Source organism: Trachinotus anak, unplaced genomic scaffold, assembly GCF_046630095.1.
Source record: "Trachinotus anak isolate AG129_WGS33_773 ecotype Australia unplaced genomic scaffold, CSIRO_AGI_Tana_v1 ptg000014l, whole genome shotgun sequence".
NCBI lineage: Eukaryota > Metazoa > Chordata > Actinopteri > Carangiformes > Carangidae > Trachinotus > Trachinotus anak.
Genome location: NW_027273865.1, coordinates 21298011 through 21325448, shown reverse-complemented (window position 1 = coordinate 21325448; position 27438 = coordinate 21298011). Strand labels below are relative to the sequence as shown.

Sequence of the window (27438 nt, the reverse complement as noted above, 5' to 3'; positions counted from 1 at the left end):
GTTGGTCCTTCAGTTGTTGTTGAGACTGCAGTTGTGGTTGTTGGTGCTGCTGTTATAATTTGGGCTGAGGTTGTAGTTGGAGCTGTTGTTGTGGTGGTTGTTGCTTCAGTTGTTTTTGGGGTTCTAGTTGTTGTAGTTGGTGCTGAAGTTGTTGCAGCTGCAGTTGTAGTTGTTGGTCCTGTAGGTGTTGTTGGGGCAGCAGTTGAAGTGGTTGGTGCTGAAGTTGTGGTTGGGGCTGCAGTTGTAGTAGTTGGTGCTGGAGTTGTTGGTGGTGCTTTAGTTGTCATGGTTGGTCCTTCAGTTGTTGTTGAGGCTGATGTTGTGGTTGTTGATCCTGCAATTGTTTTTGGGGCTGCAGTTGTTGTTGCAGCTTTAGTCGTGATGGTTGGTCCTTCAGTTGTTGTTGGGGCTGCAGTTGTGCTAGTTGGTGCTGGAGTTGTTGTTTCAGTTGCAGTTGTGGTGGTTGTTCCTTCAGTTGTTGTTGAGGCTACAGTGGTGGTTTTTGGTGCTACTGTTGTTGAGACTGCAGTTGCGGTTGTTGCTGCAGTTGTTGTTGGGGTTCTAGTTGTTGTGGTTGGTGCTGCTGTTGTTGTTGGGGCTTCTGTTGTGGTGGTTGGTCCTTCAGTTGTTGTTGAGACTGCAGTTGTGGTTGTTGGTGCTGCTGTTATAATTTGGGCTGAGGTTGTAGTTGGAGCTGTTGTTGTGGTGGTTGTTGCTTCAGTTGCTTTTGGGGTTCTAGTTGTTGTAGTTGGTGCTCGAGTTGTTGTTGGGGCTGCAGTTGTGGTTGTAGGTGCTGCTGTTATAATTTGGGCTGAGGTTGTAGTGGTTGGTGTTGCAGTTGTTGGGGCTGCAGTTGTGGAAGTTGGTGCTGGAGTTGTAGTTGCAGCTTTAGTTGTGGTGGTTGGCCCTTTAGTTGTTGTTGAGGCTGCAGTTGCGGTTGTTGCTGCAGTTGTTGTTGGGGTTCTAGTTGTTGTAGTTGGTGCTGCTGTGGTTGTTGCTTCTGTTGTTGATGAGGCTGCAGTTGTGGTTGTTGATCCTGCAGTTGTTGTTAGCGCTCCAGTTGTGGTAGTTGGTGCTGGAGTTGTTGTTGGAGATTTAGTTGTCGTGGTTGTTACTGCAGTTGTTGTTGAGGCTGAAGTTGTGGTTGTTGCTTCAGTTGTTGTTGGGGTTCTCGTTGTTGTAGTTGGTGCTGGAGTTGTTTTTGGGGCTGCAGTTGTGGTTGTTGATCCTGCAGTTGTTGCTGGAGTTGTAATTGGAGCTGTTGTTATAATTTGGTCTGAAGTTGTAGTAGTTTGTGCTGCAGATGTTGTTTGGGTTATAGTTGTTGTAGTTGGTGCTGCAGTTTTTGTTGGGGCTTCTGTTGTGGTAGTTGGTGCTGCAGTTGTTGTTGGGGCTTTAGTTGTGGTGGTTGTTGTGGTGGTTGTTGTTGAGGCTGCAGTTGTGGTTGTTGATCCTGCAGTTCTTGTTGGGGCTGCAGTTGTGGTAGTTGGTGCTGGAGTTGTTGTTGCAACATTAGTTGTGGTGGTTGGTCCTGCAGTTGTTGTTGAGGCTGCAGTTGTGTTAGTTGGTGCTGGAGTTGTTGTTGGAGCTTTAGTTGTGATGATTGTTGCTTCAGATGTTTTTGAGTCTGCAGTTGTGGATATTGATCCTGCAGTTGTTGTTGGGGCTGCAGTTGTGGTAGCTGGTGCTGGAGTTGTTGTTGAGGCTGAAGTTGTAGTAGTTGGTGCTGCAGTTGTTGGGGCAGCAGTTGAAGTGGTGGGTGCTGCATTTGTGGTTGGGGCTGCAGTTGTAGTAGTTGGTGCTGCAGTTGTTGTTGAGGCTGCAGTTGTGGTTTTTGATCCTGCAGTTGTTCTTAGGGCTGCAGTTGTGGTAATTGGTGCTGGAGTTGTTGTTGGAGATTTAGTTGTAGTGGTTTTTACTGTAGTTGTTGTTGAGGCTGACGTTGTGGTTGTTGCTGCAGTTGTTGTTGTGGCTGCAGTTGCGGTTGTTGCTGCAGTTGTTGTTGCGGTTCTAGTTGTTGCCGATAGTGCTGCAGTTGTTGTTGGGGCTGCAGTTGTGTTAGTTGGTGCTGGAGTTGTTGTTGGAGCGTTAGTTGTGGTGGTTGTTGCTTCAGATGTTGTTGAGTCTGCAGTTGTGAATATTGATCCTGCAGTTGTTGTTGGGGCTGCAGTTGTGGTAGTTGGTGCTGGAGTTGTTGCAGCTTTAGTTGTGGTGGTTGGTCCTTCAGTTGTTGTTGAGGCTCCAATTGTTGTTGTTGGTGGTCCTGTTGTAATTTGGGCTGAAGTTTTAGTAGTTGGTGCTGGAGTTATTATTGGAGCTTTAGTTGTAGTGATTGGTGCTGCAGTTGTTGTTGGGGCAGCAGTTGAGGTGGTGGGTGCTGCATATGTGGTTGGCGCTGCAGTTGTAGTAGTTGGTGCTGGAGTTGTTGCAGCTTGAGTTGTGGTGGTTGGTCCTTCAGTTGTTGTTGTTGTTGAGGCTGCAGTTGTGGTTGTTGATCCTTCAGTTGTTGTTGGGGCTGCAGTTGTGGTTGTTGGTGCTGGAGTTTTTGTTGCAGCTTTAGTTGTGGTGGTTGGTCTTGCAGTTGTTGTTGAGGCTGCAATTGTGGTTGTTGGTGCTGCTGTTGTAATTTGGGCTGCAGTTTTAGTAGTTGGTGCTGGAGTCGGTGTTGGAGTAGCAGTTGTAGTGGTGGGTGCTGCAGTTGTGGTTGGGGCTCCAGTTGTGGTAGTTGGTGCTGGAGTTGTTGTTGGAGATTTAGTTGTCGTAGTTGTTACTGCAGTTGTTGTTAGGGATTCTGTTGTGGTAGTTGCTGCTGGAGTTGTTGTTGGGGTTTTATTTGTGGTGGTTATTGCCTCAGTTATTGTTGGTGTTCTAGTTGTTGTAGTTGGTGCTCGAGTTGTTGTTGGGGCTGCATTTGTGGTTGTTGGTATTGCTGTTGTAATTTGTGCTGAAGTTGTAGTAGTTGGTGCTGTAGTTACTATTGGAGCTTTAGCTGTAGTGGTTGGTGCTGCAGTTGTTGTTGGGGCTGCAGTTGTGGTTGGGGCTTCTGTTGTGGTAGTTTGTGCGGGAGTTGTTGTTGGGGCTTTAGTTGTGGTGGTTGTTGCTTCAGTTGTTGTTGGGTTTCTAGTTGTTGTAGTTGGTGCTTGAGTTGTTGTTGGGGCAGCAGTTGTTGTTGGAGCTTTAGTTGTGGTGGTTGTTGCTTCAGTTGTTGTTGGGTTTCTAGTTGTTGTAGTTGGTGCTGGAGTTGTTGTTGGTGCTGGAGTTGTTGTTGCAGCTTTAGTTGTGGTGGTTGGTCCTACAGTGGTTGTTGGTGCTGCTGTTGTAATTCTGGCTGAAGTTGTAGTAGTTGGTGCTTGAGTTATTATTGGAGCTTTAGTTGTAGCGGTTGGTGCTGCAGTTGTTGTTGGGGCAGCAGTTGAAGTGGTGGGTGCTGCAGTTGTGGTTGGGGCTGGAGTTGTTGTAGCAGATTTAGTTGTGGTGGTTGGTCCTTCAGTTGTTGTTGAGGCTGAAGTTGTAGTAGTTGGTGCTTGAGTTATTATTGGAGCTTTAGTTGTAGCGGTTGGTGCTGCAGTTGTTGTTGGGGCAGCAGTTGAAGTGGTGGGTGCTGCAGTTGTGGTTGGGGCTGGAGTTGTTGTAGCAGATTTAGTTGTGGTGGTTGGTCCTTCAGTTGTTGTTGAGGCTGAAGTTGTAGTAGTTAGTGCTGCAGTTGTTGGGGCTTTAGTTGTGGTGGTTGTTCCTTCATTTGTTGTTGAGGCTGCAATTGTGGTTGTTGATCCTGCAGTTGTTGTTGGGGCTGCAGTTGTGGTAGTTGGTGCTGGTGTTTTTGTTGCAGCTTTAGTTGTGGTGGTTGGTCTTGCAGTTGTGGTTGAGGCTGCAATTGTGGTTGTTGGTGCTGCTGTTGTAATTTGGGCTGCAGTTGTAGTAGTTGGTGCTGGAGTCGGTGTTGGAGTAGCAGTTGTAGTGGTGGGTGCTGCAGTTGTGGTTGGGGCTCCAGTTGTGGTAGTTGGTGCTGGAGTTGTTGTTGGAGATTTAGTTGTCGTAGTTGTTACTGCAGTTGTTGTTCGGGATTCTGTTGTGGTAGTTGCTGCTGGAGTTGTTGTTGGGGTTTTATTTGTGGTGGTTATTGCCTCAGTTATTGTTGGTGTTCTAGTTGTTGTAGTTGGTGCTCGAGTTGTTGTTGGGGCTGCATTTGTGGTTGTTGGTATTGCTGTTGTAATTTGTGCTGAAGTTGTAGCAGTTGGTGCTGCAGTTACTATTGGAGCTTTAGCTGTAGTGGTTGGTGCTGCAGTTGTTGTTGGGGCTGCAGTTGTGGTTGGGGCTTCTGTTGTGGTAGTTTGTGCGGGAGTTGTTGTTGGGGCTTTAGTTGTGGTGGTTGTTGCTTCAGTTGTTGTTGGGTTTCTAGTTGTTGTAGTTGGTGCTGGAGTTGTTGTTGGTGCTGGAGTTGTTGTTGCAGCTTTAGTTGTGGTGGTTGGTCCTACAGTGGTTGTTGGTGCTGCTGTTGTAATTCTGGCTGAAGTTGTAGTAGTTGGTGCTTGAGTTATTATTGGAGCTTTAGTTGTAGCGGTTGGTGCTGCAGTTGTTGTTGGGGCAGCAGTTGAAGTGGTGGGTGCTGCAGTTGTGGTTGGGGCTGGAGTTGTTGTAGCAGATTTAGTTGTGGTGGTTGGTCCTTCAGTTGTTGTTGAGGCTGAAGTTGTAGTAGTTGGTGCTTGAGTTATTATTGGAGCTTTAGTTGTAGCGGTTGGTGCTGCAGTTGTTGTTGGGGCAGCAGTTGAAGTGGTGGGTGCTGCAGTTGTGGTTGGGGCTGGAGTTGTAGTACTTGGTGCTGGAGTTGTTTTTGTAGCTATAGTTGTGGTGGTTGGTCCTTCAGTTGTTGTTGGGGCTACAGTTGTATTAGTTGCTGCTGGAGTTGTTGTTGCAGCGTTAGTTGTGGTAGTTGGTCCTTCAGTTGTTGTTGAGGCTGCAGTTGCGGTTTTTGGTGCTGCTGTTGTTGAGGCTGCAGTTGCGGTAGTTGTTGCAGTTGTTGTTGCAGTTTTAGTTGTTGTAGTTTGTGCTGCAGTTGTTGTTGGGGCTTCTGTTGTGGTGGTTGTTGCTTCAGTTGTTGATCCTGCAGTTGTTGTTAGTGCTGCAGTTGCGGTTGTTGCTGCAGTTGTTGGGGTTGTAGATGCTGTAGTTGGTGCTGCAGTTGTTGTTAGGGATTCTGTTGTGGTAGGTGCTGCTGGAGTTGTTGTTGGAGCATTAGTTGTGTTGGTTGTTGCTTCAGTTGTTGTTGGGTTTCTAGTTGTTGTAGTTGGTGCTGGAGTTGTTGTTGTAGCTTTAGTTGTGGTGGTTGGTCCTGCAGTTGTTTTTGAGGCTGCAATTGTGGTTGTTGGTGCTGTTGTTGTAAATTGGGCTGCAGTTGTAGCAGTTGGTGCTGGAGTCGTTGTTGGGGCAGCAGTTGTAGTGGTGGGTGCTGCAGTTGTTTTTGGGGCTGCAGTTGTGGTTGTTGGTCCTGCAGTTGTTGTTGGGGCTGGAGTTGTTGCAGCTTGAGTTGTGGTGGTTGGTCCTTCAGTTGTTGTTGAGGCTGCAGTTGTGGTAGTTGGTGCTGGAGTTGTTGTTGGGGCTTTAGTTGTGGTGGTTGTTGTGGTTGTTGTTGTTGAGGCTGCAGTTGTGGTTGTTAATCCTGCAGTTGTGGTAATTGGTGCTGGAGTTGTTGTTGCAGCTTTAGTTGTGGTGGTTTGTCCTTCACTTGTTGTTGAGGCTGCAGTTGTGGTTGTTGGTGCTGCTGTTGTAATTTCGGCTAAATTTGGAGTAGTTGGTGCTGCAGTTGTTGTTGTGGTTGTTGTTTCAGTTGTTCTTGGGGTTCTAGTTGTTGTAGTTGGTGCTGGAGTTGTTGTTGGGGCTGCAGTTGTGGTAATTGGTGCTGTAGTTGATGTTGGAGCTGTAGTTGTGGTCGTTCTCTCAGTTGTTTTTGGGGTTCTAGTTGTTGTTATGGGTCCTCGAGTTGTTGTTGAGGCTGCAGTTGTGGTTGTTGGTCCTGCAGTTGTTGTTGGGGCTGCAGTTGTCGTAGTTGGTGCTGGAGTTGTTGTTGTAGCTTTAGTTGTGGTGGTTGGTCCTTCAGTTGTTGTTGAGGCTGCAGTTGTGGTTGTTGGTCCTGCAGTTGTTGTTGGGGCTGCAGTTGTGGTAGTTGGTGCTGGAGTTGTTGTTGCAGCTTTAGTTGTGGTGGTTGGTCCTTCAGTTGTTGTTGAGGCTGCAATTGTGGTTGTTGGTGCTGCTGTTGTAATTTGGGCTGCAGTTATTGTTGGGGCTTCTGTTGTGGTAGTTGGTGCTGGAGTTGTTGTTGGGGCTTTAGTTGTGGTGGTCGTTGCTTCAGTTGTTGTTGGAGCTTTAGTTGTGGTGGTTGGTCCTTCAGTTGTTGTTGAGGCTGCAATTGTGGCTGTTGGTGCTGCTGTTATAATTTGCGCTGAAGTTGTAGTCGTTGGTGCTGCAGTTGTTGGGACTGCAGTTGTTGGAGTTGGTGCTGGAGTTGTAGTAGGAGCTGTTGTTGTTATTTGATCTGAAGTTGTAGTAGTTTGTGCTGGAGTTGTTGTTGGAGCTTTAGTTGCAGTGGTTGTTGCTGCAGTTGTTGTTGGGGTTCTAGTTGTTGTAGTTCGTGCTGTTGTTGTAATTTGGTCTGAAGTTGTAGTAGTTGATGCTGGAGTTGTTGTTGGAGTATTTGTTGTTTTAGTTGGTGCTGCAGTTATGGTTGGGGCTGCAGTTGTGGTAGTTGGTGCTGGAGTTGTTGTTGCAGCTTTAGTTGTGGTGGTTGGTCCTTCAGTTGTTGTTTTTGAGGCTGCAGTTGTGGTTGTTGGCGATGCTGTTGTGATTTGGGTTGAAGTTCTAGTAGTTGATGCTGGAATTGTTATTGGAGTTTTAGTTGTAGTCGTTGGTGCTTCAGTTTTTGGGGCAGCAGTTGCAGTGGTGGGTGCTGCAGTTGTGGTTGTGGCTGCAGTTGTGGTAGTTGGTGCTGGAGTTGTTGTTGCAGCTTTCGTTGTGGTGGTTGGTCCTTCAGTTGTTGTCGAGGCTGCAGTTGTGGTTGTTGGTGCTGCTGTTGTAATTTGGGCTGTAGTTGTAGTAGTTGGTGCTGTAGTTGTTGTTGCTGCAGTTGTGGTAGTTGGTGCTGGAGTTGTAGTTGGAGCATTAGTTGTGGTGGTTGTTGCTTCAGTTGTTTTTGAGGCTGCAGTTGTGTTTGTTGATCCCGCAGTTGTGTTTGGGGCTGCAGTTATGGTTGGTGCTGCTGTTATAATTTGGGCTGAAGTTGCAGTAGTTAGTGCTGCAATTGTTGGGGCTGCAGTTGTGGAAGTTGGTGCTGGAGTTGTTGTTGGAGCTTTAGTTGTAGTGGTTGTTACTGCAGTTGTTGTTGAGTCTGAAGTTGTGGTTGTTGCTGCAGTTGTGGTTGGGGCTTCTGTTGTGGTAGTTGGTGCAACAGTTTTTGGGGCTTTAGTTGTGGTGGTTGTTGCTTCAGTTGTTGTTGGAGCTTTAGTTGTGGTGGTTGTTGCTGCAGTTGTTGTTGAGGCTGCAGTTGCGGTTGTTGCTGCAGTTGTTGTTGGGGTTCTAGTTGTTGCAGTTGGTGCTGGAGTTGTTGTTGGAGCTTTAGTTGTAGTGGTTGGTGCTGGAGTTATAATTGGAGGTTTAGTTGTAGTGGTTGGTGCTGCAGTTGTTGTTGGGGCAACAGTTGTAGTGGTGGGTGCTGGTGTTGTTGTTGGTGCTGCAGTTGTGGTCGTTGATGCTGGAGTTGTTGTTGCAGCTGTAGTTGTGGTGGTTGGTCCTTCAGTGGTTGTTGGTGCTGCTGTTGTAATTTGGGCTGAAGTTGTAGTAGTTTGTGCTGGAGTTGTTGTTGGAGCTTTAGTTTTCATGGTTACTGCAGTTGTTGTTAAGTCAAAAGTTGTGGTTGTTGCTTCAGTTGTGGTTGGGGCTTCTGTTGTGGTAGTTGGTGCTGCACTTGTTGTTGGGGCTTTAGTTGTTGTGGTTGTTGCTTCAGTTGTTGTTGGAGCTTTAGTTGTGGTGGTGGTTGCTGCAGTTGTTGTTGAGTCTGAAGTTGGGGTTTTTGCTGCCGTTGTTGTTGAGGCTGCAGTTGCGGTTGTTGATGCAGTTGTTGTTGGGGTTCTAGTTATTGCAGTTGGTGCTGGAGTTGTTGTTGCAGCTTTAGTTGTGGTGTTTGGTGCTGCAGTTGTGGTTGTTGGTGCTGCTGTTATAATTTTGGCTGAAGTTGCAGTAGTTAGTGCTGCAGTTGTTGGGGCTGCATTTGTGGAAGTTGTTGCTGGAGTTGTAGTTGGAGCTGTTGTTGTAATTTGGTCTGAAGTTGTAGTATTTTGTGCTGGAGTTGTTGTTGGAGCTTTAGCTGTAGTGGTTGAGGCTGCAGTTGTGGTTGATGCTGCAGTTGTTGTTGGAGCTTTAGTTGTGGTGGTTGTTGCTTCAGTTGTTGTTGAAGCTGCAGTTGTGGTTGATGGTGCTGCAGTTGTGGTTGGGGCTGCAGTTGTGGTAGTTGGTGCTGCTGTTGTTGTTGAGGCTTTAGTTGTTGTGGTTGGTCCTTCAGTTGTTGTTGAGGCTTCAATTGTGGTTGTTGGTGCTGCTGTTATAATTTGGGCTGAAGTTGTAGTAGTTAGTGCTGCAGTTGTTGGGGCTGCAGTTGTGGAAGTTGGTGCTGGAGTTGTTGTTGGAGCTGTTGTTGTAATTTGGTCTGAAGTTGTAGTAGTTTTTGCTAGAGTTGTTGTTGGAGCTTTAGTTATACTTGTAACTGCAGTTGTTGTTGAGGCTGAAGTTATGGTTGTTGCTGCAGAGACTGCAGTTGTTGTTGGGGTTCTAGTTGTTGTAGTTGGTGCTGGAGTTGTTGTTGGGGCTGTAGTTGTGGTAATTGGTGCTGGAGTTGTTGTTGGAGCTTTAGTTGTTGTGGTTGTTGCTTCAGTTGTTGTTGAGGCTGCAGTTGTGGTAGTTGGTGCTGCAGTTCTTGTTGGGCCAGCAATTGTAGTTGTGGGTGCTGCAGTTGTTGTTGGGGCTACAGTTGTGGTAGTTGGTGCTGGAGTTGTTGTTGCAGCTTTAGTTGTGGTGGTTGGTCCTTCAGTTGTTGTTGAGGCTGCAGTTGTGGTTGTTGATCCTGCAGTTGTTGTTCGGGCTGCAGTTGTTGTAGTTGTTGCTCGAGTTGTTGTTGGTGATGCAGTTGTGGTCGTTGATGCTGGAGTTGTTGTTGCAGCTTTAGTTGTGGTGGTTGGTCCTTCAGTGGTTGTTGGTGCTGCTGTTGTAATTTGGGCTGAAGTTGGAGTACTTGGTGCTGCAGTTCTTGGGGCTGCAGTTGTGGAAGTTGGTGCTGGAGTTGTAGTTGGAGCTGTTGTTGTAATTTGGTCTGAAGTTGTAGTAGTTTGTGCTGGAGTTGTTTTTGCAGCTTTAGTTGTAGTGGTTGTTCCTGCAGTTGGTGTTAAGTCTAAAGTTGTGGTTGTTGCTGCAGTTGTGGTTAGGGCTTCTGTTGTGGTAGTTGGTGCTGCAGTTGTTGTTGGAGCTTTAGTTGTGTGGTGGTGGTAGCTGCAGTTGTTGTTGAGTCTGAAGTTGTGGTTTTTGCTGCAGTTGTTGTTGAGGCTGCAGTAGCGGTTGTTGATGCAGTTGTTGTTGGGGTTCTAGTTGTTGCAGTTGGTGCTGGAGTTGTTGTTGCAGCTTTAGTTGTGGTGGTTGGTCCTTCAGTTGTTGTTGAGGCTGCAATTGTGGTTGTTGGTGCTGTTGTTATAATTTGGGCTGAAGTTGCAATAGTTAGTGCTGCAGTTGTTGGGGCTGCAGTTGTGGAAGTTGTTGCTGGAGTTGTAGTTGGAGCTGTTGTTTTAATTTGGTCTGAAGTTGTAGTATTTTGTGCTGAAGTTGTTGTTGGAGCTTTAGTTGTAGTGGTTGAGCCTACAGTTGTGGTTGTTGCTTCAGTTGTTGTTGAGGCTGCAGTTGTGGTTGTTGATCCTGCAGTTGTTGTAGGGGCTGCAGTTGTTGTAGTTGGTGCTCGAGTTGTTGTTACAGCTTTGGTTGTGGTGGTTGGTCCTTCAGTTGTTGTTGAGGCTTCAATTGTGGTTGTTGCTTCAGTTGTTGTTGGGGCTTCTGTTATGTTGGTTGGTCCTTCAGTTGTTGTTGGGGTTCTAGTTGTTGTAGTTGGTGCTGGAGTTGTTTTCGGAGCTTTAGTTGTGGTGGTTGTTGCTTCAGTTGTTGTTGTTGCTGCAGTTGTGTTTGTTGATCCCGCAGTTGTGGTTGGGGCTGCAGTTGTGGTAGTTGGTGCTGGAGTTGTTGTTGCAGTTTTAATTGTGGTGGTTGGTCCTTCAGTTGTTGTTGAGGCTGCAGTTGTGGTTGTTGGTGCTGCTGTTATATTTTGGGCTGAAGTTGTAGTCGTTGGTGCTGCAGTTGTTGGGGCTGCAGTTGTGGAAGTTGGTGCTGGAGTTGTTGTTGGAGCTTTAGTTATACTTGTAACTGCAGTTGTTGTTGAGGCTGAAGTTATGGTTGTTGCTGCAGAGACTGCAGTTGTTGTTGGGGTTCTAGTTGTTGTAGTTGGTGCTGGAGTTGTTGTTGGGGCTGTAGTTGTGGTAATTGGTGCTGGAGTTGTTGTTGGAGCTTTAGTTGTTGTGGTTGTTGCTTCAGTTGTTGTTGAGGCTGCAGTTGTGGTAGTTGGTGCTGCAGTTCTTGTTGGGCCAGCAATTGTAGTTGTGGGTGCTGCAGTTGTTGTTGGGGCTACAGTTGTGGTAGTTGGTGCTGGAGTTGTTGTTGCAGCTTTAGTTGTGGTGGTTGGTCCTTCAGTTGTTGTTGAGGCTGCAGTTGTGGTTGTTGATCCTGCAGTTGTTGTTCGGGCTGCAGTTGTTGTAGTTGTTGCTCGAGTTGTTGTTGGTGATGCAGTTGTGGTCGTTGATGCTGGAGTTGTTGTTGCAGCTTTAGTTGTGGTGGTTGGTCCTTCAGTGGTTGTTGGTGCTGCTGTTGTAATTTGGGCTGAAGTTGGAGTACTTGGTGCTGCAGTTCTTGGGGCTGCAGTTGTGGTTGTTGGTGCTGGAGTTGTAGTTGGAGCTGTTGTTGTAATTTGGTCTGAAGTTGTAGTAGTTTGTGCTGGAGTTGTTTTTGCAGCTTTAGTTGTAGTGGTTGTTCCTGCAGTTGGTGTTAAGTCTAAAGTTGTGGTTGTTGCTGCAGTTGTGGTTAGGGCTTCTGTTGTGGTAGTTGGTGCTGCAGTTGTTGTTGGAGCTTTAGTTGTGTGGTGGTGGTAGCTGCAGTTGTTGTTGAGTCTGAAGTTGTGGTTTTTGCTGCAGTTGTTGTTGAGGCTGCAGTTGCGGTTGTTGATGCAGTTGTTGTTGGGGTTCTAGTTGTTGCAGTTGGTGCTGGAGTTGTTGTTGCAGCTTTAGTTGTGGTGGTTGGTCCTTCAGTTGTTGTTGAGGCTGCAATTGTGGTTGTTGGTGCTGTTGTTATAATTTGGGCTGAAGTTGCAATAGTTAGTGCTGCAGTTGTTGGGGCTGCAGTTGTGGAAGTTGTTGCTGGAGTTGTAGTTGGAGCTGTTGTTTTAATTTGGTCTGAAGTTGTAGTATTTTGTGCTGAAGTTGTTGTTGGAGCTTTAGTTGTAGTGGTTGAGCCTACAGTTGTGGTTGTTGCTTCAGTTGTTGTTGAGGCTGCAGTTGTGGTTGTTGATCCTGCAGTTGTTGTAGGGGCTGCAGTTGTTGTAGTTGGTGCTCGAGTTGTTGTTACAGCTTTGGTTGTGGTGGTTGGTCCTTCAGTTGTTGTTGAGGCTTCAATTGTGGTTGTTGCTTCAGTTGTTGTTGGGGCTTCTGTTATGTTGGTTGGTCCTTCAGTTGTTGTTGGGGTTCTAGTTGTGGTAGTTGGTGCTGGAGTTGTTGTTGCAGTTTTAATTGTGGTGGTTGGTCCTTCAGTTGTTGTTGAGGCTGCAGTTGTGGTTGTTGGTGCTGCTGTTATATTTTGGGCTGAAGTTGTAGTCGTTGGTGCTGCAGTTGTTGGGGCTGCAGTTGTGGAAGTTGGTGCAGGAGTTGTAGTTGGAGCTGTCGTTGTAATTTGGTCTGAAGTTGTAGTAGTTTGTGCTGGAGTTGTTGTTGGAGCTTTAGTTGTAGTGGTTGTTACTGCAGTTGTTGTTGAGGCTGCAGTTGTGGTTGTTTCTGCAGTTGTTCTTTGTCTTCTAGTTGTGGTGGTTGGTCCTTCAGTTGTTGTTGAGGCTGCAATTGTGGTTGTTGGTGCTGCTGTTGTAATTTGGGCTGCAGTTATTGTTGGGGCTTCTGTTGTGGTAGTTGGTGCTGGAGTTGTTGTTGGGGCTTTAGTTGCAGTGGTTGTTACTGCAGTTGTTGTTGAGTCTGAAGTTGTGGTTGTTGCTGCAGTTGTTGTTGGGGTTCTAGTTGTCGTAGTTGGTGCTGTTGTTGTAATTTGGTCTGAAGTTGTAGTAGTTGGTGCTGGAGTTGTTTTTGCAGCTTTAGTTGTGGTGGTTGGTCCTTCAGTTGTTGTTTTTGAGGCTGCAGTTGTTGTTGTTGGTGATGCTGTTGTGATTTGGGTTGAAGTTGTAGTAGTTGATGCTGGAGTTGTTATTGGAGCTTTAGTTGTAGTCGTTGGTGCTGCAGTTTTTGGGGCAGCAGTTGCAGTTGTGGGTGCTGCAGTTGTGGTTGGGGCTGCAGTTGTGGTAGTTGGTGCTGGAGTTGTTTTTGAGGCTGCAGTTGTGTTTGTTGATCCCGCAGTTGTGGTTGGGGCTGCAGTTGTGGTTGGTGCTGCTGTTATAATTTGGGCTGAAGTTGCAGTAGGTAGTGCTGCAATTGTTGGGGCTGCAGTTGTGGAAGTTGGTGCTGGAGTTGTAGTTGGAGCTGTTGTTGTAATTTGGTCTGAAGTTGTAGTAGTTTTTGCTGGAGTAGTTGTTGGAGCTTTAGTTGTAGTTGTAGCTGCAGTTGTTGTTGAGGCTGAAGTTGTGGTTGTTGCTGCAGAGACTGCAATTGTTGTTGGGGTTCTAGTTGTTATAGTTGGTGCTGGAGTTGTTGTTGGGGCTGTAGTTGTGGTAGCTGGTGCTGGAGTTGTTGTTGGAGCTTCAGTTGTGGTGGTTGTTGCTTCAGTTGTTGTTGAGGCTGCAGTTGTGGTTTTTGGTGTCGCTTTTGTTTTTAGGGCTGCAGTTGTGGTAGTTGGTGCTGGAGTTGTTGTTGCAGCTTTTGTTGTCGTGGTTGGTCCTTCAGTTGTTGTTGAGGCTGCAATTGTGGTTGTTAGTCCTGCTGTTGTAATTTGGGCTGAAGTTGTAGTAGTTGGTGCTGGAGTTATTATTGGAGCTTTAGTTGTAGTGGTTGGTGCTGGAGTTATTATTGGAGGTTTAGTTGTAGTGGTTGGTGCTGGAGTTGTTGTTGGTGCTGCAGTTGTGGTCGTTGATGCTGGAGTTGTTGTTGCAGCTTTAGTTGTGGTGGTTGGTCCTTCAGTTGTTGTTGAGGCTGCAGTTGTGGTTGGGGCTTCTGTTGTGGTAGTTGGTGCTGCAGTTGTTGTTGGGGCTTTAGTTGTTGTTGTTGCTTCAGTTGTTGTTGGAGCTTTAGTTGTGGTGGTGGTAGCTGCAGTTGTTGTTGAGTCTGAAGTTGTGGTTTTTGCTGCAGTTGTTGTTGAGGCTGCAGTTGCGGTTGTTGATGCAGTTGTTGTTGGGGTTCTAGTTGTTGCAGTTGGTGCTGGAGTTGTTGTTGCAGCTTTAGTTGTGGTGGTTGGTCCTTCAGTTGTTGTTGAGGCTGCAGTTGTGGTTGTTGGTGCTGCTGTTATAATTTGGGCTGAAGTTGCAATAGTTAGTGCTGCAGTTGTTGGGGCTGCAGTTGTGGAAGTTGTTGCTGGAGTTGTAGTTGGAGCTGTTGTTTTAATTTGGTCTGAAGTTGTAGGATTTTGTGCTGGAGTTGTGGTTGTTGCTTCAGTTGTTGTTGAGGCTGCAGTTGTGGTTGTTGATCCTGCAGTTGTTGTTGGGGCTGCAGTTGTGGTTGTTGATCCTGCAGTTGTTGTTGGGGCTTTAGTTGTGGTTGTTGGTGCTGGAGTTGTTGTTGGAGCTTCAGTTGTGGTGGTTGTTGCTTCAGTTGTTGTTGAGGCTGCAGTTGTGGTTGTTGGTCCTGCAGTTGTTGTTGGGGCTGCAGTTGTGTTAGTTGGTGCTGCTGTTTTAGTAGTTCGTGCTGGCATTGTTATTGGAGCTGCAGTTGTTTTTGAGGATGCAGTAGTGGCTGTTGCTGCAGTTGTTGTTGAGGCTGCAGTTGTTGTTGGGGTTCTAGTTGTTGTAGTTGGTGCTGCAGTTGTTGGGGCTTCTGTTGTGGTAGTTGGTGCTGGAGTTGTTGTTGGGGCTTTAGTTGTGGTGGTTGTTGATTCAGTTGTTGTTGAGGCTGCAGTTGTGGTTGTTGGTGCTGCAGTTGTTGTTGGGCCAGCAATTGTAGTTGTGGGTGCTGCAGTTGTGGTTGGGGCTACAGTTGTGGTAGTTGGTGCTGGAGTTGTTATTGCAGCTTTAGTTGTGGTGGTTGGTCCTTCAGTTGTTTTTGAGGCTGCAGTTGTGTTTGGTGATGCTGTTGTAATTTGGGTTGAAGTTGTAGTAGTTGATGCTGGAGTTGCTATTGGAGCTTTAGTTGTAGTCGTTAGTGCTTCAGTTTTTGGGGCAGCAGTTGCAGTGGTGGGTGCTGCAGTTGTGGTTGGGGCTGCAGTTGTGGTAGTTGGTGCTGGAGTTGTTGCAGCTTTCGTTGTGGTGGTTGGTCTTTCAGTTGTTGTAGTTGTTGTCGAGGCTGCAGTTGTGGTTGTTGCTGCTGCTGTTGTAATTTGGGCTGTAGTTGTAGTAGTTGGTGCTGTAGTTGTTGTTGCTGCAGTTGTGGTAGTTGGTGCTGGAGTTGTAGTTGGAGCATTAGTTGTGGTGGTTGGTCCTTCAGTTGTTGTTGAGGCTGCAATTGTCGTTGTTGCTGCTGCTGTTGTAATTTGGGCTGAAATTTTAGTTGTTGGTGCTGAAGTTATTCTTGGATCTTTAGTTGTAGTGGTTGGTACTGCAGTTGTTGTTGAGGCTGCAGTAGTGTCTGTTGCTGCAGTTGTTGTTGGGGCTGCATTTGTGGTTGTTGCTGCAGTTGTTGTTGGTGTTCTAGTTGTTGTAGTTGGTGCTGCAGTTGTTGTTGGGGCTTCTGTTGTGGTAGTTGGTGCTGCAGTTGTTGTTGGGGCTTTAGTTGTGGTGGTTGTTGCTTCAGTTGTTGTTGGAGCTTTAGTTGTGGTGGTTGTTGCTTCAGTTGTTGTTGAGGCTGCAGTTGTGGTAGTTGGTGCTACAGTTGTTTTTGGGGCAGCAATTGTAGTTGTGGGTGCTGCAGTTGTGGTTGGGGCTGCAGTTGTGGTAGTTGGTGCTGGAGTTGTTGCAGCTTTAGTTGTGGTGGTTGGTCCTTCAGTTGTTTTTGAGGCTGCAGTTGTGGTTGTTGATGATGCTGTAGTGATTTTGGTTGAAGTTGTAGTAGTTGGTGCTGGAGTTGTTGTTGGGGTTCTAGTTGTTGTAGTTGGTGCTGTTGTAATTTGGTCTGAAGTTGTAGTAGTTGGTGCTGGAGTTGTTGTTGGAGTATTTGTTGTTTTAGTTGGTGCTGCAGTTGTGGTTGGGGCTGCAGTTGTGGTATTTGGCGCTGGAATTGTTGTTGGGGCGTTTGTCTTGGTGGTTGCTGTCTCAGTTGTTGTTGAGGCTACAGTTGTGGTTGTTGATCCTGCAGTTGTTGTTATTGCTGCACTTGTTTTTGAGGCTCCAGTTTTGGTAGGTGGTAATACAGTTGTTGAGGCTACAGTTTTAGTGGTTTTTGTTAGAGTTGTTGATGAGGCTGCAGTTGTGGTAGTTGGTGCTTCAGTTGTTGTTAGGGCAGCAGTGCTAGTGGTGGGTGCTGTAGTTGTGGTTGGGGCTGCAGTTGTGGTAGTTGGTGCTGGAGTTGTTGTTGCAGCTTTAGTTGTGGTGGTTGGTCCTTCAGTTGTTGTCAAGGCTGCAGTTGTGGTTGTTGGTGCTGCAGTTGTGGTTGTTGGTGCTGCTGTTTTAGTAGTTCGTGCTGGCGTTGTTATTGGAACTGCAGTGGTTTTTGAGGCTGTAGTAGTGGCTGTTGCTGCAGTTGTTGTTGAGGCTGCAGTTGTTGTTGGGGTTCTAGTTGTTGTAGTTGGTGCTGCAGTTGTTGGGGCTTCTGTTATGGTAGTTGGTGCTGGAGTTGTTGTTGGGGCTTTAGTTGTGGTGGTTGTTGCTTCAGTTGTTGTTGGAGCTTTAGTTGTGGTGGTTGTTGCTTCAGGTGTTGTTGAGGCCGCAGTTGTGGTAGTTGGTGCTGCAGTTGTTGTTGGGGCAGCAATTGTAGTTGTGAGTGCTGCAGTTGTGGTTGGGGCTACAGTTGTGGTAGTTGGTGCTGGAGTTGTTGTTGCAGCTTTAGTTGTGGTGGTTGGTCCTTCAGTTGTTGTTGAGGCTGCAGTTGTGGTTGTTGGTGATGCTGTTGTAATTTGGGTTGAAGTTGTAGTAGTTGATGCTGGAGTTGTTATTGGAGCTTTAGTTGTAGTCGTTGGTGCTGCAGTTGTTAGGGCAGCAGTTGCAGTGGTGGGTGCTGCAGTTGTGGTTGGGGCTGCAGTTGTGGTAGTTGGTGCTGGAGTTGTTGTTGCAGCTTTAGTTGTGGTGGTTGGTCCTTCAGTTGTTGTTGAGGCTGCAGTTGTGGTTGTTGGTGATGCTGTTGTAATTTGGGTTGAAGTTGTAGTAGTTGATGCTGGAGTTGTTATTGGAGCTTTAGTTGTAGTCGTTGGTGCTGCAGTTGTTAGGGCAGCAGTTGCAGTGGTGGGTGCTGCAGTTGTGGTTGGGGCTGCAGTTGTGGTAGTTGGTGCTGGAGTTGTTGTTGCAGCTTTAGTTGTGGTGGTTGGTCCTTCAGTTGTTGTCGAGGCTGCAGTTGTGGTTGTTGGTGCTGCTGTTGTAATTTGGGCTGTAGTTGTAGCAGTTGGTGCTGCAGTTGTTGTTGCTGCAGTTGTGGTAGTTGGTGCTGGAGTTGTAGTTGGAGCATTAGTTGTGGTGGTTGGTCCTTCAGTTGTTGTTGAGGCTGCAATTGTGGTTGTTGGTGCTGCTGTCGTAATTTGGGCTGAAATTTTAGTTGTTGGTGCTGAAGTTATTCTTGGATCTTTAGTTGTAGTGGTTGGTGCTGCAGTTGTTGTTGAGGCTGCAGTAGTGGCTGTTGCTGCAGTTGTTGTTGAGGCTGCAGTTGTGGTTGTTGGTGCTGCTGTTGTAATTTGGGCTGTAGTTGTTGTTGCTGCAGTTGTGGTAGTTGGTGCTGGAGTTGTAGTTGTAGTTGGAGCATTAGTTGTGGTGGTTGGTCCTTCAGTTGTTGTTGAGGCTGCAATTGTGGTTGTTGGTGCTGCTGTTGTAATTTGGGCTGAAATTTTAGTTGTTGGTGCTGAAGTTATTCTTGGATCTTTAGTTGTAGTGGTTGGTGCTGTAGTTGTTGTTGAGGCTGCAGTAGTGGCTGTTGCTGCAGTTGTTGTTGAGGCTGCATTTGTGGTTGTTGCTGCAGTTGTTGGTGTTCTAGTTGTTGTAGTTGGTGCTGCAGTTGTTGTTGGGGCTTCTGTTGTGGTAGTTGGTGCTGCAGTTGTTGTTGGGGCTTTAGTTGTGGTGGTTGTTGCTTCAGTTGTTGTTGGAGCTTTAGTTGTGGTGGTTGTTCCTTCAGTTGTTGTTGAGGCTGCAGTTGTGGTGGTTGGTGCTACAGTTGTTGTTGGGCCAGCAATTGTAGTTGTGGGTGCTGCAGTTGTGGTTGGGTCTGCAGTTGTGGTAGTTGGTGCTGGAGTTGTTCTTGCAGCTTTAGTTGTGGTGGTTGGTCCTTCAGTCTTTTTTGAGGCTGCAGTTGTGGTTGTTGGTGATGCAGTTGTGATTTGGGTTGAAGTTGTAGTAGTTGGTGCTGGAGTTGTTATTGGAGCTTTAGTTGTAGTCGTTGGTGCTGCAGTTGTTGGGGCAGCAGTTGCAGTGGTGGGTGCTGTAGTTGTGGGTGCTGCAGTTCTGGTCGTTGGTGCTGCAGTTGTTCTTGAGTTTGTAATGTTGGTGGTTGTGACAGTAGTTGTAGCTGAAAGTACATTTTTGAAATTTCAGAGAAGCAGTCACATGTTACACTTAATTTAATTGTTTAGCTCACCCAGCCACCTTGAGCCCTGGACACTGGGTCTACCTTTTTCCACCTCATACTGTTGTCTTCTGTCACTTGCATAGCACACTACTAACATCTTATGCAGTACAATTGGCAACTGATAATCTGATCTTGACTGAGCTTGATGAGTGTTTCACTCTTTTAAATGTGCTCTTTTGTTTAATGTGCACCTTTAATATGGAATTCATAATTTTTGGATTTAGTATTTATTTAGTATTAATTATCATCAGATATAACTTTTTGTGATATTACCTTGACCGTGTCTAAAAATGCTTTTGAACCAATACTGCTACAAAGTACAAATGATAACCTTCTCAGATCAAGGTGACAGAGTGGCACCTGATGCTGTCTGTAAGCCTTGATTTATGTCTGTGCTCTTGTTTATGATACTCTAGTGTCCTTGACAGAGAGCCATTCAAGCATAAAATGTCATCTTGCAAGGAAACGAAAGCTAATGAATCAGCTTAATATTACCTTATTTTAATCAAGTGTGTACTGAGGTTGTGTACTATGTGTACTGCATGTCTGTTGATTATTTAAGTTTTGATCACTATAACTTTAATTTTAAAATGGTTTAGTCAATCAGTCATACATGTATTCATGCTTATAATTAGTCAATGTGTCTAAACACAAATAAACAAATTCTCTGATTGTGCAATTGTTGTAGTCTGATCTTGTTTAACAGCAGTATACACATTTGAAATTTCTCAAGTTTATCCTATTAGACAACAATTAATAGTTTTTGAAGGAGACATCTACAGCAGTCAAAACATATAATTAAAAATAAAACCTAAATACAGTCAGATATTGTTATGTTTTGAATAATAGCAGCTCTGGAAATACTCCTGGCTACTACCAGTGTAAGTATTACATATCATAAGATACAAACAACCAAAGCCATAAAATTATCACTTGTAAAGAAACTTGTAATGATTGTTAACCTTGTCCGAAGGATGCATGAAAATATCCAAGCAAAAATATCCAACAAAGGATTTTCCTTTCCATGATGAGTCCTGTTGCTCCTCATTACACCAGGTAAAGGCAAGTATTTCTTCTGTGACTGCACATTGTGTCTAATTAGTGAATTGCTCCTCCCTCAGCTACAGAAGGAGTGACAGGGTACTGGCGATGGACACTACTTTCATATAACCTGAAAAAACAGGTAAAATTACAGACATACATGTTTACAAAATATAGAGTACTACAAACAAAATCATAAAATACATCATGCAACTGAAAATTTCTGCATTGACCTTATATCATACAGCAATAGGTTGACAATCCTGCTCTTCAAGAATAATTGACAATCGGTGCAGTTGCTTATAGTGAGTCATGACTGGTGAGATTGGATAGTAGAACATATTTGGGTCTTTGTTTGAATGTTTTTCATCGCTGAATTTTTCTTTTCTCAGAGGATGATAGTTCATATTGTAAAAGCTGTAGCCAGATGGGAAACACTTACACAGAGTACATCAGTACATTAATGAGTGTTAAAGGACAGGATGTGTTTGATTTCAACACAGATAACACAGATTACTAAAACAGATTGTGGCACTAGGAACACATAAGGCACCACAACTCTATTAAGATTTTACATTTAAATTGTATTCAAATTTTTAAACAAGCCACAATCTTGATACGGTTTTCTAAATGGTGATGCAACATAGAGGGGAATAAAGATTATAACAGTAATGTTAGACTCTAATGCTTGATTGAAGAGGGTGACTACATCAAATGCTAAAGTCCTAATGATATGAAAAACTGAACATAAATACTGCTCAAAGTGAAAATGAATATTAATTAAAAAAATAAAATATAGCCACAAGCAGCAATTACCACGGTCCAAGCAAGCATTTCAAAACCATATGCATTAATTATTATTGAAATTTTGCTTGACCAAACCAAGGCCTGAAGTAGGGTTTTGGCCATTTGGGGTTTCGAACCCCTGACTTTGGTATCCCCAGAGAAGGTGACTTGCACCACTGGTTAACCATGTGCTACACACACCATCACACGACTGGAGTTAATTACATCACGTGCAAAACCGAGGTACTTTTGACTGTTTCACCTTAAACACTTAAAATGGTCAAAATGTTACTGTGAAAGTCCTGAAAAAAATCACACATCATTCTACTGGTTGTGGGAATATCAGCATATTTTGGTGACTTTGACTTTGAGCAGCATTCACTGTTTGGACCCTTAATAAAATAGTGATTAACCTAATGATAAATGTGCGAAATCACTAGCTCATGGTGAGGACATACAATTCAGGAGCTGCAATTTTTTTGATAAAAGGTAACATAGTTGTGCATTGCTACATTGCGCATTGCTACAGAGACACCCCAGCCTACAAATTATGTTCTCCAGACATAAGGGAACATGTTTGTTTGGTATAAGTCAGCCAACAAAAATCACATCATCATCATTTTTTAAAATTTCCAGTGAATATGAAATGCAAAAACGATCACTCCAACTGCAATTGTTACTCACAGTATCTGCCAAAATAAACACAGCGTAATTTTTTTTTTTTGCATATAGATCAGCCCTATTTCTAATGATGATAGTGTGTTGATAGTTTTCTTACAACATTCCCACAACTGCTTTCTGGAGGCTTGCATCTTTATTTAGTCACATAATTCCTCTCATCCTGTCTGTACTCACTGATAACATACTGCCCTGAAATGATCTTTCTTTACATTTGTTTTCCTTTAAACAGATTGGCCTCAAGCTGATTTACCCAGAGAATCACCAACAACGCTGCTGTTTAGAGTATAGCAGGTGACAGAAACACACCACACAGGTGCCTTTACATATAATTTCTTCCTATCTCTCTCTCTCTCTCTCTCCTTACAACCTCCAGTTCAAGGTTGTCTGAAGGTCATGGTCCCTGGTGTCCAGTGCACTAATCCATAACTGATTAATATCCAAAAAGCAGTCTTAATTTTCTTTACAAATGAATTATGCACACAGAAATTGATTTCAGCCTTGCAGTCACAGAATATACATAGTGTCAACATGGAGGCAACAGTCAGAGGACGAACAGTAACATCTGCATAAAGACTGTGTGTTATAGCACAGTAAACTTCTTTTTAATTGAATGAAATGATGACGTTGAGGTAAATAAGGATAAAATAGTGTTGTTCTCAAAGTGAAACCACCTTTTATTGCCTCATTAGCTTTACAGTGATCATCAGCTGTAGATTATAATCTCCTCTTTATTTACTTTTACACCATTTAGCTGCTGCTTGGTGCTCATTCTCCCACCGCCTGGCAGCTATCAGTGTGAAACTGCAGCTGTAGAAAGAGACCTCACACATTGAACCTCAGGAGAAAAGTCATACAGGTGTTGGTGTGAGGAGCCAGAGGTTTTGACTGAGGGACTCAGGTGCTGCTGCAGTTAAATTATGTTGCTGTGTGTGTGTGTGTGTGTGTGTGTGTGTGTGGGTGTGGGTGTGTGTGTGCATTATTATTACTGTGTATGGTCCTGCATACCACTGGAAAAATCCATCACCAAGCACCAGTTTGAACAAGACACATTCAGTCAGTGATGACGAAACCACCAGACTCTCTACAAGGCCTGGGACCAGGTCAAAGCAGGTGGAAACTAACATGTGGGCTGGCAACATACTTATTATCTGTGTGGATCCTGGCCACTATTTTGTCATGGCAATGTTATTTTATGGTTCAATCTAGTGTAGGGTGAGTTTTTTTTTTTTTTTTTATTTTCTATTAGTTTCTATAAGTTAAGAGGTAGTGTAGTGTATGTACTGGAATTGTGTTTTTGGAGAGCTTGTCAATTCTCAGTCAGTCCTTTTTCCACATCTTAAAGCCCTCCTCAATTATACATACATTACAGTAGTATGCTGCATTAAACATTTATCTATATCACAGATATAATTTCCCTCTTATGTATTAATAACAACCTTATATGAGGAGCAACATTTGTGCAGTGCTTCCCCAAACAATTAGAAATAAGTAGAAAAAAACCTGGAAATAAACAGTAAGTATAGTGTTTCCTCATAAAACATTTAAACAATAAACCCATTAGCAAATATAAATATAAATATTGAAAATTAAGATTTAGGGTTTGACCAGATAGAATTTCCCAGAATGAAAAGCCAGATTAACAATGCAGGCCTTGAATTTCTTTTTAAAATGACCAACTACAAAGTGGTTTGCTCTTCAAAAGATCTTTTCCAGTAGGCCCTAAAAATTAAGGCAGTGGAAGACTTTACGGCTCTGGATGGAACACAAAATAAAAGTTCACTTGCTTTATGCCAGGTGCAAGGTTAAGAAGGCTGTGAGGCCATGTAAAACTGATGAACCTGCAGGGCTGTTTTGGCTTGGTTTGTCCTCTTTTTGTCCCTGTACATCACCATTATTGCATAGATTCCAGTGGACAGCTTTTCATGTAATGTGTATATATATGGTTTATATATCCGGTTTATTGGGCATTTTTCACAGATGTTTTGTAATGTCATCGTAGAAACAGTACAGATATGAATGATCGACTTATTGGTGATTGAATTCCATTTAGCTGCTTTGTTTTTGAGGTCCTGGTAAAGGTAATGTTACTGTTAGTTACTGTGCTTCTTCTCCTATGAGAAGTGAAAATGTCTGCTGCAGAAAAGACCCTTTGGTGTAAGAAATGCTGGATCTGAGTCCTGTTGCATTAACAAATTAACACGGATTATGTTGCAATGTAGTTTATTATGAAAGTTTATTATCATGAATGTTTAGATACGTTAATTCAAAAGCATTTTTAATAACTGGTTATTAGTTTAATACACTGAGCTCACTGAGCCGCAGCGAGCCTCTGTGATTATTAGCACCGTGTCCATCAGTGTGCAGCAGCATTTGTCAGACAATGTTATATCTTGAGTCAGTTTATATGTGAGACATTTACCAGTCTGTGAAGGTTACTGGTGTTAGTGGAAGCCTTCAGATATACAAAAAACACAGTATTGTCTCAGATGAGATATACTTTGGTTGTAGTATCATAAAATAGGTTAGGTCCACACTGTGATGCCTTGCGTCAACAGTGGGGGGTGCTAGATGAGCAGAAATGTTGTAGCTGCACTACAGTAAATTTTACATGAGACCACCTACTGTTATCTGTCCTGGGTGAGTACCAGCAGGGGATTTTACTGTTAAGTTGTCCTATTTAGAAGTCAGAAAGGAAATCATGTTTCCAGACTCTCTGACCACTCTTCATAACCAGAGCTCATATTTCAAAAATGCTGCAGAGCACTGTATCGGCTACCTACTGTTGTAATCCACAGTGGGTTAGCACATGGATCACATGTAAAGCCAGCAGAGACGATTGGGTCTCTGTTTGATTATGATGATGTGATAGTTGTAATGCATCATCCTCATCAGATACACAGAAAAGCTTTACATGATTGCATAAGCTTTGTATTACTACGGTATGGTCAGAGCTCTACTAACTGTGGCATCATAACAAAACCGTCATTTAAAAGACAACATAAATATTACACCATTTAATCACATTACTGACAATCTGTCATGTACATGATGCCAAATAGTGAGTGAGCAAGTGATTAAGCTTGTGAGTAAGCACTCCACTGACTTCATTTTCAAGACGCGTCATCTCTGTCTCCTTTAGAGCTTATTGTGTATAACACAGCCTACAGGAAAGCCAACTGTCGTTCAATGGTGTAGTAAATAGATGACATACATCACTGCCTGGATTATTAAAGGACAGCAAACAAAGGTTGAGTGAGAGCATACTGGCTCTGGTCCTCTCTGGCACCCAGTGCTGATGAGTGACAGCTGCTGCCAGGGGGTGGTGGAAGCTGACACTGTGTGTGTGTGTGTGTGTGTGTGTGTGTGTGTGTGTGTGTGTGTGTGTGCGTGTACTGCAGTTCTAGGAAATAGTTGACATCTCGCTTACGTTCTATCTTATCTTTAACAACATAAAAACCAACTATCTGTAATCTTAATCTAAACATATAAATGAAGAAATAATAGTTTAATAATAGTATAATTACAGTATAGTATATATAGTATATATGAGAGTCATAATTTGGCCATAGGTCTACAATGCCACACAGGACAATAATGGTGCCAATATTTTGCCTTTCAGAAATGCCAGAGGCAGGCACAGTTGTTTGGAATCCATCTGTGTGTTTTCAGATGGAGAACCAAGTGTTTGTGTGTGTGTGTGTGTGTGTGTGTGTGTGTGTGTGTGTGTGTGTGCCCTTGCCTTGGCATTTGAGGTAGCTTCAAACCCTGAGGGCCAAAAGTCAGTAATTCTTGATGTGCATATTTCTGTATACACACACACACACACACACACACACACACTGTGCATGCACCCGCTGCATGGACGTTTGTCATGGCCTGTTTGCTTAGTACACACACACCACTTTAATATGCATCACTGCCTCACTTCTCTCCAGTGTTGTCCCTAACATTTACATTACTGGCCCTGTCATGCTGTTGGAACCAGCTGTGTACTAAACAATAGACAAGCTGCTGCACGGATCAATAGCAAACATATGCAATTAATCAATGTAATTACTTCCTGCTAGCTTCAAGGATCGCAAGGTCACATTAGCGACACTATATCCATGACAATTAGAAGCATTAGACTAGTGTGTGTTTATTGTGTGTGTGTGAGTGTGTGTGAGAGAGAGAGAGAGAGAGAGAGAGAGAGAGAGAGAGAGAGAGAGAGAGAGAGAGAGAGAGAGAGAGTGCTGTACAAGAAGATTACAAGAAGTCTTGAAATATCAGCAGATCTCAGTCTAAAAGCTCACAATGTTGTGTGTGTGTGTTTGTGTGTATACCTTTGTGTGATGAAGTAGTGATAAGGATAAATGAGCGTGTGTGTGTGTGTGTGTGTGTGTGTGTGTGTGTGTGTGTGTGTAGCATGGATGCATCATCCAGTGCTGATCTGACAATCTAGGCATGGCCCATTACACAAACACCATTACTGAATCTCCTCTCACACTGCTATCAGATGCTGGTATCACAAGGACAGATGCACACACACATATGGACGCTCACATATCACACACATCCTACCTTTCCATCTCTATTTAATTATACACATATACACAGTGATGCAAAGAGCTGAAACGGCAACAGTCTTAGTTTTGCAGACATCCAATAAAAGCAGCAGAGTGAGAACTAATTGGAAGTGAAACAACATAGCCCACAGTAAGGTTTCCCATATGCACACTCAGATCTCTGCCCGTCTTCTAGTACCAGTAACAGTGAGTCACACCACACAAAAAGCACAAGCACACTCATGTATGATTAGCCTTTTCTGAATGATTACAACACACACACACACTTCAAATGTGGTTGCTGAATGTGCGAAAAACTAGCCTTTAAAACACAAATAAAGAGCAGCAGATGCCATACACACACACACACAGACAGACACACACACGAGTACTGTCATTATTTTCAGGCACTGTAATTTATACACATAGGAGCCAGTTTTGCAGACGACTGCACTTTTTCAGATGTTATAAATTAGTTTCACCGTATCGCCATGGCAACCGAGCAGCTCCATCTCCTATATAGGCTCTTTGTTACTAACTTTACTTCACAGGACAATACAGAGTGCTCAGGTAGGTGGAGACACTGTGGTTGTGCAGAGTTGAATTGAACAGCAAAGTGATGTGATTTCATTTAATGCTTGTGTTTGTGGAGATATTTGAGAAAAATTCAATTCAATTCAATTTTATTTGTATAGTGCCAAATTATTATATACATTATCTCAAGGCACTTTACAGGGTAAGGCTGAGACCTTACTTTGCAATAGAGAATAACTCAACAGTTCCCACAAAGAGCAAGCACTTGGCGACAGGAAGAAACCTCCAACAGAGCCGGTCTCAGGGTGGGCGGCCGTCTGCCCTAAATAAAACGTAATATTACTAACTAAAACTCACATTTTACAAGGGTTGGTTATGTTTATATGGTATATTGTCATCCAAAATTTGGAAGACGTTAAATTATCTGGGGATAAGATGAAAATGAAGAGTTCATTTCTGAATATGTAAGCCAGTAATAAGGTGAAATATCCTCTGCAGCCAGTTTCTCACTGTCAGTGTTATATCTGTTATTTCCCTCATCTCAGAAAAGTCATTACATATAACAAATGAAAAAAAGATGAACATGTTATTAACTAAATTTATTTTAAAGGTCAATGTGTTATCACTTGTTTTTATGAAAATACCAGATGACTGGAGCCTATAAAATATTTGTGTTTGAGATATTAACAGCTGGCTTGAATAATTTGCATGTGGGGAATTTACCAAATGAGCATGCTGATGAGCCTGTCTGAAGTTTTACAGATTGTTTGATCACAGTGATAATGCAATGCATTGCTGGATCAAATGCAGATAGCTGCCTTTTGTACATTTGTATTCTGTTAGGAAACGTATGATGCTGTGAGGTCACAAACTATAAATGTGGGAATTGTTCAATGTTTTGTGGATCTTAATTTTCATTCAACAATTGTGCCAAAGCAACTGAGAAAAAAGTGTCATTAAAAAACATCAAAGACAGCCCTGCTCAAAGAACCTACTGTACACAGCATGATATGATATGATTTTGCCTCATTAACACTGACTTTGATTTAACTTTCATGTAAGCACCAGGGTTCACAATGAATTAATTACAGTAATGTACCAAAGGCAGTGCTGAAACAGTGATGAAGGGAGCATGCATCACTGGAAAACAAATGTCTGTCCACTACAGTCAGAGAGCTCTGCTGATCTTCCCTCCTTGACTCCTCAGCAACACACACTCATTGACTCTGACCTCAGATCAGAGGACAAAAGCTGGGTGAGAGTTACTGCTACCACCGCTCAAGAGTTCAGCATGTGTGTGTGTGTGTGTGTGTGTGTGTGTGAGCATTCGCCCCATTTCTCACGGCCCTTAAGAAGAAAAAAAGCCTTGTCTCGTTCCATTAGTGACCTGAGCTACAGCAGCAGCACCGCTCAGCCCCGCTGACTGGAGCACAGGGGCTGGTTAGACAGCAGCAAATCCAGGAGTGTGGAGGAGGTGGAGGGAACTTAGAAACTGGAAAGAGACAAGAGCCTCTGTTGTTTTTGTATTTGGATGTAAACATGGTGTACAGCTACAGTCCACTGTAGCTAACACTCAAGAGCAATAATAACCTCTCAAATGTGTCTGATAAATGTGAAGTTAAATATGCATCACCTCTAAAGTTCACTAACTGGACTTTTAATTTGTGGTTGTACAGTGGTGAAGTTGCTATCTTGGCCATGAGCAACGTTTTTGTTAGGTTCCCTATTAGGTTAGGACCCTGGAGCAGAGACGCACAGAGACAGGAGTTGGAAACTGAAAA

The 27438-nt window shown here is 44.0% G+C and overlaps 2 protein-coding genes across 2 annotated transcripts; both read right to left on the bottom strand.

The window, feature by feature from the left end:
* Positions 1 to 471: 471 nt before the first annotated feature.
* On the bottom strand, positions 472 to 14831 carry LOC139632437 (mucin-2-like). Its single transcript, XM_071497357.1, is given in 11 exon segments — positions 472 to 561; positions 639 to 2849; positions 5409 to 6609; positions 7362 to 7417; positions 7578 to 8118; positions 8744 to 8814; positions 9111 to 9517; positions 9520 to 11276; positions 13792 to 13904; positions 14126 to 14192; positions 14602 to 14831. Coding segments are annotated over 11 exon segments (6744 nt in total).
* Positions 14832 to 15349: 518 nt separating this feature from the next.
* LOC139632436 (salivary glue protein Sgs-3-like) lies at positions 15350 to 18168 on the bottom strand. The gene is made up of 3 exons (XM_071497356.1): positions 18114 to 18168; positions 17296 to 18011; positions 15350 to 15445 (listed from the first exon to the last, which is right to left on the bottom strand). The coding sequence occupies exons 1-3, from the start codon at positions 18166 to 18168 to the stop codon at positions 15350 to 15352; spliced, it is 867 nt and encodes a 288-aa protein (XP_071353457.1).
* Positions 18169 to 27438: the final 9270 nt, after the last annotated feature.